The sequence below is a fragment of the Camarhynchus parvulus genome, chromosome 4, assembly GCF_901933205.1.
Source record: "Camarhynchus parvulus chromosome 4, STF_HiC, whole genome shotgun sequence".
Classification (NCBI taxonomy): Eukaryota; Metazoa; Chordata; class Aves; order Passeriformes; family Thraupidae; genus Camarhynchus; species Camarhynchus parvulus.
Window position 1 is genome coordinate 56221361 of NC_044574.1, and position 12005 is coordinate 56233365.

The window sequence follows — 12005 nt, forward strand, 5'->3', positions numbered from 1 at the left end:
GGAACAAATGTCCTGAGCTGATGACTAAAATCTCCTGCTACTTTAGATAAGCAAGGTTGTCTTATGCTGAGGCCTAACACTCTGTTAGGTAATTGGTTTTGGCATATGTCAATTAGCCCACATGCTTTATTGAATAACTTATTCTTGATTTATTTACTGAACTGCTAAAACATGAATTTGCATTATTAAATAAGTGATGCTTCAATAAAATTACATGTATGCATAATATATACTCGCTCATTTAGGATATTTGCATCATTTTGCTTTTGTATCTATGCCACAAAGAGCTGTTATTTTTATCTGGGATCAAATTTGAATGAGCTAAAAGGACTGGCTGCTCTCTGGGGAAATGAAATGTTTCTGCATTTGGGTCTAACTCAGTGCAGATTGGAAAGCATAGAGTCCAGAAGCAGGGAGGAGTATAGTCAGTTCCTGATGGAGAAAGGAAACTGTTTTTCTTGGAAGCTTTTGGAAAGACATTATCTTTTCTGGCTGGTTACAAAATAATTGTCTGTAAAATTAGAAGGCATGCAATGTCTTCTGTGTTTGGGGCAGATCACTCTGCTTGTGAGTAGGCCACTATATGAAACAGAATTTTAAAGAGTGTCTCAAGTTACCGCTGTCACATTCACATTCTCTGAAAAATCCCTTCGCCCAGGATTTTTCTCCTGGGAAGCTGAGAAGCTTCAGAGAAAAAGGAAAACAATAATTATCTCATTTGCTTCTCCTGTGTTTTGCTCATGTGGAGTGTGTTTGGAGATTGTTTACCCACAGGTGATTGTTTCATTCGATTCTGGTGTGAGTTGTTTTGACCCATTGGCCAACTGGGGCCAAGCTGTGGGGACTCTGGAAAGAGTCACGAGTTTTCATTACTAGCTTTTTAGCATTTTTTCTGTATTCTTTAGTATAGTTTAGTATAGCATTCTTTAATATAATACAGTATCATAAAATAATAAATTAGCCTTCAGAGAAGATGGAGTCAGATTCATCATTCCTTCCTGCCATGAGGGTCCCAGCAAATACAATATTATGGCTTAGCCACAATTCGCTGTCCTGGGATACTGGATGGCTGTCTCCTGATGGAAGTTCTTTTGGCTGAACTCTGTGAAGAAATACCACATAAATTTAGCTGTTTTGTACTGAGTTAATTCCCTGCCTTGTGTTGTGCACACAAGAGCATGTTTAGACTGATAAAAGAGCATCTTAATTTTTACCTGCTGAAGGCTCAGGACATTCCATATTCATGAGGAACAGAGAGCTTAATGAATGGATGCTGAGAGCTGGAGAGCTTAATGAGTAAATGCTGAGAGCTGAAGTGAGCATGTGCTTTGAATGTTGTTCTTGTTAGTCTCTGAGAACAACCTTGCTCTGACATCCTGACATACTGGCTTTGCAGCCTGAAGTTCACACGCCAGTGTGTACATAGGTAGGTCCTGCCAGTCCCTGGGTGAATTTACACTTGAGGACTTCCATTCAGGTATTGATCCTTCCTTTCTTAAAATCATCAGAAGTTTTAATTTCCTGCTAGATCAAATGCCATACAAATATGTGCTGTGGACCTGACCTTTCAGAAAAATCCATTTCAGGTTGAGTGTTTGCACTTCAGTGCAATTCATGATGAGAGGCTGAAGAGCAAAGAAAGAATTTGGTAGTGCAGGGCAGTCATTTCCCCAGCAGCAAAAGCTCCAGGATCTTGGTTTTTTTCCCAAAACAGAGTCCTAACAGTCAAATTCCTTTAAAGCATTTTTTTACATGTTTGACTATGACTATACCAGCAAATGCCTGGGACTTTTTCCCCTCTTTCCTTAGAAGCATATGTTTGCAGAGACTTCCCCTAAAATCAGCTTGGAGATCAGCCAGATTTCAAATAACATAATGCTCATTTTGGTGTCCAACTTGAGAAACTTCAAAGTAGGTTCTTATTCTCAAAAGACAGTAATTTATCTTCAAGATGTATCATGTGGGGCAGAGAAAATAAGTTGCTGTAGTAATTTGAAATTATGCTTTTCTCTTAGAATAAAATAGTTACAACAGGTAACAGTGAAGTTGTCCACAAGTTCTTGCACTACCAGTGATGTTTGACATTACGTGACTCTCAAACTCCTCCCTTCACAGCTCACTGAAAAACTCATGTTCTTCTTTCTCTGCTATTTATTCTAGGAGGTCCCAAACAACTTCTGTTGTCTGATAGGAACAAAGCTGTTGTTCAGAAAATAAATCTCTCTTGTCTCTGTCCCCAGGAAAAAAGCACTGACAATTTGATATTTTTTGTATGTACAAGTTTTAACTAAAAAAAGCCACAGTAGGTTTTTAATGGTTGTGGCATTAGGCAAAACTCTGCTTTATTTTTACTTTCTTTAACTCAAAATTTCAGAGGAAAGCTCTTTATGGTTGAAGTTTTGGAAATAGGGCACTGTAACAGCACTTTTATATAGACAAATGTGGCATGCAATGGTTTTTTTTTTTCTCTAACTGAATCAATATTTTATAAGTCTCAAGTCCTAGTAGTAATGAAGGATATAGAGGGGCGGATATCTTATGGCCAGTCTCTTGGCTTTTGTTTATTTATGCTTTTCCCATCTTTCTATCATTAAAAAAAGCCCACATGAAATTCCATTGCAAGAGGCAATGTGTGCTCAGGGGCTAGTAAAGTACAGAGCTGTGATGGGGTCCACACAGATTGATGGACTTCTATTAAAACCTGTAAACAAACTGTTCAGTGTGCTGTGCCCTGAGCAGGAAGAGAGATGAGATTTTTTTGAATTGAGAGTGGCACTGGGAAAGGGCAAAATACAGAAGTGAACTGTGTTGGCACCAACATCTTAGAGACAGGGAAGGGTAGGATGAACAGACTCTATAAAATAGGTACCACTTGGGATCTGTGGCTGAGGAAGAGGTGGACGATTGTGAAATCCACTTGAAGCATAGTAGAAGTTCAAAGTAGGAATAAAGTAAGGGCAGCAAAAACGGGGGGAAGAATGAGACATGCCTGAAAAGATTAAAGGGCTCTGAAAAAATTGGAGCTCTTATATTGTGTGAAGGATGATTTGAATTCGTGTCTCTTTTCCTTATTAATGAGCTCTTTCTCACACAGTTATAACTGTTGATGAGCAAGCATCACACTTCTTTGCTCAGGTATTTAAGCAATAATTACAGCTATGCAAACACAAAATGCTTAAATATGGCACTGCTTTCATGCTTTTATTGTGCAAAACACTGAACTTACTCTTACAGACTGATGGTGCTGCCCCTGTAGCCCTGCAGCACAGGAGGGACCTACCTGTACAGAGTGTTCATTGTGTTACACACGAGGAATTCATTTCCTGAGCCCAATTTCAGATATCTGACAGCAGCTTGGTTCAGTGCTTCATGAAAACAGCTCATTCTGTTGAAAAAGCCCTGCTGTCTTCCAGGCATTCTGCAAGTGGGGGAATTGTGCTAGAGCACAATGCCCACCAGGGAATGTACTTGTGTTAGCAGTCTTTTGCCACTTAGCACTTAAATTAGGCTTCAGCTTTTATGTTGAAAAGCTAATATGCCCCCTTCAAAAAAATTCACCCATAGTTTAGAACACTGCTGTTGTAGATTATTAATGCAAAAGATTGGCTGGATACGAGCAAGAGAAAGTTATATTTGTACTGAAGTATTTAAAAAGCAGTATCCTCATTACTGACTTGTTCACAGTTACTTGATTCCCTTTCTAGGAAAATGTGTTAATTCTTTGTGAAGAGAGAAATTTAATAGGGCACCTGATGAGGTTTGCTAGTAAAAAATGGTGATTTTGATAGCTCTGTATTTCAAAGCTGAGATTTCTCAGTGGTGGTGGCATCAGTCAGTTAAAGCACAAGTGTTTCTCCAGCCACGTCTTTGTCCTTTAGATGGCTCAGCAACCTTGAGCCAAACAATTACAGCAGATAGAACAGGGCAGTCCTGGGAAATTGTAATTGGAATTGTAGTTTGTAGATCTCCCTCAACCCAATCTATTACCTGTCATCAAGGCTTTAGAGGTAATGCAACTATGTAGTATTCTTCTGATGACATTAATTTTTGCATGGTCGTTAAGAACTTGGTTGTCCAGACTTTTCTTTTTTGTAGTAAAAAAAAAAGACGGCAGTGACTTGAACTTATGCTGTGTACTCCTTTCTTCATTCTCAGATGAACTAAGAGGGAAGGCTGTAAATTCTTGGTCAAATTTTGCAGTCAGGAAGAACAGGACCAATCACCAGGCATATGCAGAATAAAGAAGCTTTTTAGAATTCTAAATAAACAAAAACACAGAAAAACGCCCACATACAGAGAGAGCAGAGAGTTTCAAGTAGCTTTGTCTCTTTTGGTCTTTTGAGATACAGCAGTTGCTCAGCCTTCAACACAGATTGTCACTTGCTATGAAGAAAAGTTCTCAATGAATCCTGGACCCAAGAAGACATCAGAATCTCATTAAAATAGAATTGCATTCTGCAGCCTAGCTCCTTCATTTGTTTGTTCAGCCTATGCTTCAACCAAGCTTTTTGCAGTTAGGTTTTTCCACTGTCCCAGCCGGAGCATAAAACATTTTATTGTTTAAACTCATCTACCAGTTCCATGGCAGTTTGAAGGATAAATTGTCAGCTCAATGCAGGAACCCAAATCATCCTTGAAAGAAGCCATGTGTGATTTTCATCACACTCATGGTGCACAGGGTTCATGAACAGGAGTGGCCAGCAGAATAGTTCTTACATTTCATTAAAGTTTAACAGCTGTGATGGAGTTCCTTGTCTCACTTGAGGATGGATGGATCCCATAGTTTCCAGATTTGGTATGTGGAAGACAAATGTGTAGATTTGAACTGTAGCACATCAGTGTGTCAAGTCAGACCTGTGCCTAAAGCAGTTGTGCTTTTACTATTAAGGTTGGGGAACCAAAAATTTCTGTTTTTTTTCTTGAACAAGGAGTTTATTATTAAAAAAAAAGGAGAATAAGGTTGTTCATCTTGTTCTCTGATATTCTGTCCCCACAATTTGCTGAGATGAATTCTGCTTTAGATTAAAATGTCTGAATACAAATACTTAAAATGAAAGTTAATGAAGGAAATCCAGGTGGGTTTTTTCTAGAAACATAGATTAAGTATGTCAGTTAGTGTGCAGTTCCTTTGCAGCAAAGGGGAAAATTTAGGAACACAAAGTGTAGTAGAAGAGCTGCGAATTTTATCGTGATTATTGGTGTTTTGATTGTGAAGAAATACTAACTGAGTCCTGATCAGGAATGGTAAGTCACATAGTCTTATCATCCACCTGAACAGAGAAGACTGCTGTGATGTGGTGAGTAGCCAGGAGTTTGTTTGAATATCAAATGGTATTAGTGTATTCATTAAGTGTATTTAGTGCATTTAGTGTATTCATCTGAAACATCAGAAGGCTAAAATTTTACTATATAGCATTTTTCTGATGAGACAAATATAAAGCATCCAAGCAGGAGGATGTTTCTAGAGAAAACTCAGTGATTTCTCTTGTTAGGGGTTTCAGAAACTGTGGCTAAGAGAAATGCACAAGGGAGTAGGGAACTGTTTCACTTTGAAATTGGTCCCCAATTTTATTTAAATTTTCTGTTTAGAATGTGAATGTTCTTGTGAGGTTGGCCATGACATTCTCAGCTCAGAAAAAATCGGATTAATCCTAGTTTTTTGATGTTCCTCCTGGGAGAAAATTCTCACTTAAACAGTTGGTATGAATTTAATCCTTTCACATTCCATTCTCAAGAAATGCTGGAACCACTGTTCACAGGAAATCCAAGATCCTTTTAAAAGGACAAAGGCAGTACTTTGTGCAGAGTTCAGCCCGGGTGCATCCAGGTAAAGGAAAGGTGTTGGCTTAGACAGGAAGAGTCCACAAAGTAGTAAAAACACCTTTCAGGACTGGATGCCAGAATGTCTGTGCCTTCTCCTTTAATGGATGGGCCATAAGGAGCTGCAGAGCTGTTGAGCCTGGTACTTCAGGGAGCTGTCCCCCCTTAAATGCAGTCTCTGCTCCCAGTGCCTCTCCAAGTGGGAGCTGTGGTGCTGCATCACCAGCACAGCCTGGTCCCTCTTTTTTCCCCTGCAGAGTGGATCCCTGCAGCAATTGGCCTCTTTGTATTTTAATTGTAGGGATTTCTTGTTTTGTTTTTGATGCTTTGTTTTGTTTTGTTTTTTCTGGATGTTGGCAAGAGTTGTTAAAATCTCTTGCTGGTAGTGGGGGTACCAGCAGCATCAATCTGTGGGTCAGTGAGCCCCTGAGCAACAGGACAGAGCGCTGGGCACCCATATGGGTGTTATGGATAGATCCCTTTAATGAATAAGAGTTCCTTTCTGCTGCTGCCAAGGAAATAAAGCAAATTAGGGTCTGGTTAGGGCCACAGGAGTAACATTATGTGATGGTACATTGTCATTCTGAGACTCCAAACAGTGTAGATCCAATTACTTTTGGACATTTCCAGAGGCTGGAATGTATGGTATATACACATCATTGGTGCAAACAGCAGTTTTCTATTTCAAACATGCCACAGTCAGCTTCTTTGGCCAGGTGGGTTCTGCTCTTTGAGCTCCTGTGGCACCTGCAAATTAACAAAGGGAAAAAGATGGGGGAAAAATTGGAGTTCATACTCCAGCCCCTTGAGTTGGCTGTTCTCATCCAGGCCACATCACACAGGCTCAGGCATTTCTTGGACTGCGAATGAGGCACGGAAATTTGAAAAGGCATCATCTGAAGCTAGAAAACAATATTGGTAAAATAGGTTATGGTTTGCACATGGAAAAGAGTATGGATTCACATCTGCAATGTGACTTCATGCTGAGCACCATTTTCAAGTTGATGTTCTTAATGCTGATATCTGTGGTATGAATAGATGTCTGATTATTGGAGATTGTGATCACCTCATGCTTCATTGTAATCATAACAAAAGTATTAAAAGGAAAAAAGAGTGGAAGTGCATATTCTAAACAATGTCTTTCACAAGTGTCCTGCAGACCTACTGAAAATTCAGAAAGGTCCTGATTCTGTTTTTGTTTTTCTGATACTTCTCATCTGAGATGACTTCTTTTCCAAATAATGGTAATTTCTTTTTGTCTCATCTTGTAAATTTTGAATTTAAAATATAGTCTCCCTAATATTTTAAATTATATTAATTTTTGCAGTAAAAATTTGCAGTAAAACACAATTTTTTAATTTAATTAAAAAATTAAATTAAAATTAATATTTGCAGTAAAACACAAATCCAAGTGCTATTGTATCCCAAAAAACCTTTTAATGAAGCTTTAGTTAATGAATAATATCTACATTAACACGCAAGTAGGAGAACCCTGCAAGATCCAATATTGTGTGTGAAAGAAAGGGACATGAATTGCAAAGTAGATCCAAAATTGCTGTAAAATGATGAAGCTCTTTCTGTTAGGAAAGCGTCACTTTCTCATAACAAGGTAATGTAACCAAACATTATGCTTTCCTTCTCTGCAAAATCAGGCTGATTGTGTGTTGGCTCAGTGGGTGTTTACCTGAGCTAAAGTACTGCTCTGGAATTCGCACTGTAAATAAGCTAGCTAGACTTCTGGGATTAATCCACTCTATCTAGAGAACACCCTCCAATTTGTCATAACATGGTAGTTTGGTAAATACTACATCATCTGTTAAGCAAGTATTACATAATCTGTTGAATTTAAATATGCAGGCTATTAAAAGAATATGGATCAATCGGGCAGCACCTGAGAGGACCATCACGTGTCATATTTTTTGTTGTCTCTTGAGTGAAAAAGCCACATCACCACGTTTTTTTTCATTGCTGGATCTGATATATATTATGCTTATGCATGTTTTTTGGTGGTGGTTTTTTGGTTTTTTTTGTGGGGCACCTTGCAAGATCCTAGTCCACTGAAATGAAAAGGAGCTGCAGTGCAGTATGATAAGATAAATAATTTCTTCAGGTTTTATAAGCTGCAGAAAGGATTCAATTGGTGTGCATTATTTTTCTCTATGCTGTATTTATTACTATTATATTTAATAGCTCTAAGACTATATTGCGGTTTTATGCTTCTATCCTTATTTTTTGGCCTTTTTAGGGTGAGAATTATAGATGATATGTAAAATAGGCCTGTTGAAGTAAACTGAAGGTAGTATCATGTCTCCTTTTTTGTCCTTGAGTGAGAAATCTGTCCTTTTTCTGGTCAAAATGGATATGTAAAAGGCAAAAATGAGGAGCAAGTTCCCAGGGCCTTTAATGTGTTTTCTGCAGGGCAGGGTTAATGTGGAATGTTAAGGTCTGGGATTCTGATGCTTCCCTGTCCCCTTACCCTCATTCTCTGTGGTAAAAGATGGAACATAGCATAGAAGTAAGGCCCATGTTCTATCCTGACCTTGGGCTAGTCACTGAAAAGATTAAAAAAAAAATCTTGATATTTCTCTAGTATTGACACTTAATGTAGATTCATCCTACTATATCTTAGAAAAAAAAAGCACTTCTCTTTAGACTTTTAAACTGTGGTATGTTCTAAAATGTACTGTAGTTCAGGTTGTTGCATTATTTGTTTTGATGCTTTTTTGGGGAGCATAGGGCATATGAATGGCTGAGTTTTGGCTGTAGAAAACCAGAATCTCTGTTTATCTCCAAGTTAAAATTTAAGTTTTGAATAATGATGCAATCATGAAGAATAAATTTTCAGTAGAATCTACCAATGTCTGGCTTTTGCATTCAAAGTTTCAGTTAAATCCCTTTTACAGTTGTCCTGTTATAGTTCTTCTGTAAAGCATGGTCTACAAGAGTAGATTAATACAGAATACTTGGGCCAGGATTTTCTAGTCCTTAAGAAATTTCTCTTTAAATTCCTAGCTGTTTGAATGCCCAGCACTAAGCGTGGCACTCTTCCAGGAGCAGTATTCCTGCTGTAATGAGCAGAGATATTTACTTTAGATATCACTAGGATAAAAAATGGGAATGTAAGAAGCTGGAAAGATGTGAATACAGGACTGACAGGATTTCTAGGTGCATTGCATTTGTGTGTGAAGTACTCGTGTATGCCCTTGGCTCAGTGAAAGGACATTAAAATGCCACTCTTTTTCTGGAAGGGTTTGGCATTCTGCAGTGCTGGAAAGGTGGTTTGAATCCTCAGTGCCCTTGCACTAAGGTACCTTTTAGAATGGAGATGAAACAGTACTACAGGTCTGAAAACATGGAGCTGTGGCAAGCCAAGTTCTGGTTTTGACCTTCTTAGTGTGGGCCCATTCTTGAAAGAAAGGATAAAAAGGCATCGTGTTCCCTTTTAATCTAATCCTCATCAGAGCCGTCCAAGGCAGCGGGCTGTACCCTGTCGTCTGCCTTCTCCTTAGGGAGTCACAGCAGCACTTGGTGTATCAAGTGTTACTGCCCTCAGTGTGGCACAGTGTGTTCCTGAAAATAAGAATGGAGTCATCCCCACTTGTTCAAAGCGCCCTTATCAGTCTCTGCATTTATTATCTCCATCGTGGTACAGTAACTGCTGCAAAATTTCCAGTGCCTGTATCAAGTTACAGATTAGCGCAGGCCCCCGTGGTTCTTGGAACAGCATGGGGCTGTTTTTGTTTACTGATGACATTTATCCTCTCATTTCCTTTTGGAAGCATGACAGCTTCTCAGTGTCTCATGGGGAATGTACTTACAGGACCTTCTTTTCATGCCATGTCTGTCAGCAAGCACTGCACGGCACAGTGTCCATGTCTGCTTGCTCTGGTGCTTCCAGCAGCCAGAGTGGCAGGAGCTTGGCTGGGCGGGGAAGCCACAGGGTTCCTAAGTGCAATTCTCTTGTGTTGCAGGAGGAGACCGGGAGCGGATGACAGCCAATCATGAGACCTACCTCCTCATGGCGAGCACGCAGAATGACATGGAGGATTGGGTGAAATCCATCCGCAGGGTTATCTGGGCACCCTTTGGAGGAGGTGAGTCACCCAGGGAACATGCTGCGCTCACAGATGCACAAAGGCTCACAGGGGCTCTTCTGTTATCTCTGAGTCGCAGCCAGGGTTTTGAAGTAAAGAGGAGAATTGTCTAGGTCTTTCCAGAAAAGTGGAGTAAACATGTTTTCCATGCAGAGGGCTCAGTTAAAAGACTTTGAACTGTCTGGAACTGCTTCCCTTGGTGAGGATAGCCTATGATAGTGTGAGGGGAAGTTTTAAAGAAGATTGGTCTTGTATGAAATCAGCTTTCCTGCAGGGTAATTCCTTTGGTCACCAGCTGAAAAACCATCCATGGTGTTTCTTAATGCCTGTTGGAAAAGCTGTCAGCAGTTCTCCTGCCAGTGACAGCTAAGAGCAGTAATAGTATTATATAAAGCTGTGGCTCCAAATATTGGCACTAACGGTGTGGCAATTTGATTGGCATCTCCAATGATTTCTGTAGTACTGGACCAAAATTTATCATTGGGAGTCTAGTTGTCTTTTTTTAAAAGCTCTCTTATGTTGAATGGGTTGCAAATTACTGTACTAATTTTCATCATTACTATTCTGGTGATAATATCTATATTATAATATGAGTGGGATTGATACTCTTGCACAAAATGTCTGTATGTTAATCAGTCTGTTCCTTGGAGCTCTCAAATCTCTAACTCTGAGGCCAGAAATATTTTCCTACACCTGTATTGCAGCAAATGATGATTGTTGTCTGCAGATTGCTGGAAAAAAGGAGGGCAGGATTGTCTGCGCTGTTTCACAATCAAGAAGTGCAGTTATCGCTGAAAACTCTTTTTGCTGACTTCCTTCTCTTAACTGCTAGGTAGAACACAAGAGGGAGGAGGGAGAGACTAATGGAAATTTTAAAGAAAGCTTTTTTCTAAGTCACTCATCTTCCTTTGTGCTTTATTTAGGTCACACAGTGTTTAGGAGAGGACCTTGGCCTCACTGGTGGGCTGCACTGAGGGACTTGGCCAGCTAGGGCCTGCCTGGCATCTCTGGAACATGATTGCCTTCTCCTTGGCTTCTCCTGGGAAAATGTGCCTTGAAAAGATGGTGCAAAGCAGTCATGTCACTGGCATCTGACCCTTTATGTTAAATAAGATGGCACAGTCCTGAATCTGGGAATGTAGGTCTTAGGATGCTTTAAAAAAAGGAAAACATGCCAAAAAACCCCAAAACTCACAAAGTGAAAGGTTTATCTTAAAAGGCATGAACTGCTACAGGTATATGGACTTGGTTTGGGAAAGGGAAGGTATGAGTAGAACAGTCTTCTGTATTTAGGCTAGTTAAGAAACCTGTTTTTTTATATAGCACAAAGATTACCCATCCCCATCTTTCTCTGCAGAGAGTAGGCCTTGTGTTGAGCTCCTCAGCATTCTCCTACTCCAGTCCAGTAGCAGCATAAGCTGCTGTGGCAGTAATACATTTGGAGGCTTAGCAGAAGTGGATTTTTCAGAGAGTATCTTTGTGGATTTTTGTGCTTCCTGCACCACGGTATCTTTCTGTGGCAGATAGTAGGGAGAGGCAGCCTTGCTGTTCTCCTGCAAGTGGAGGTGTCTCCATGTGTCACAGGTGGGGAGCTGCCATTAGGTGAAACTAAATTCTAGCGCAAGTCAGTGAACAGGGCTACAAATAGAAACCAAATCTCTCAAGTCCTGACCCTGTGCTTTCTTCACCAGCTCCTCATTTGCTTTTTATAGGGCAAGAGCTATTTGTGATTTGCAGCTGGGAATCCTTCCAGCCACCAAGAAAATTCTCAGGACATCATCATTGTTGCAGCAATGTTTAATGCCAGTTACTGAGGGAGGCACCTTGCCGAGGATTTTACTTGCTGATTTGCATGAAACTAGAGGGGTGCAATCCTTGCATTACTTTTCCAATTCATTTGCAGTTTAAACACTTCCAAGTATGTTCTTATTTTTCTTTTTGGGTTTCTTGAGCAAGTATACCGATTCAGGGTTGTTTGTTTGGGAAGCAAACAGTTAACTCCCTGGAAAATGCAAAAATAGCTGGAACATAGAGTGTAATGTTCATGGAGAAGGTTTGACTGTGATAACAAGGCAAAGGCAGTATCCTGGA

At 39.8% G+C, this 12005-nt stretch overlaps 1 protein-coding gene across 6 annotated transcripts in view; it reads left to right on the forward strand.

Annotated features, from left to right (window-relative positions):
* ARHGAP24 (Rho GTPase activating protein 24) overlaps nt 1–12005 on the forward strand; it is a 184413-nt gene that overhangs the window by 144321 nt on the left and 28087 nt on the right. For all 6 annotated transcript variants that reach the window (XM_030948382.1, XM_030948385.1, XM_030948384.1 and 3 more), the window contains one exon: nt 9792–9914. In XM_030948382.1, coding sequence (XP_030804242.1) covers nt 9792–9914 — 123 coding nt within the window. The remainder of the gene's footprint in view (nt 1–9791; nt 9915–12005) is intronic.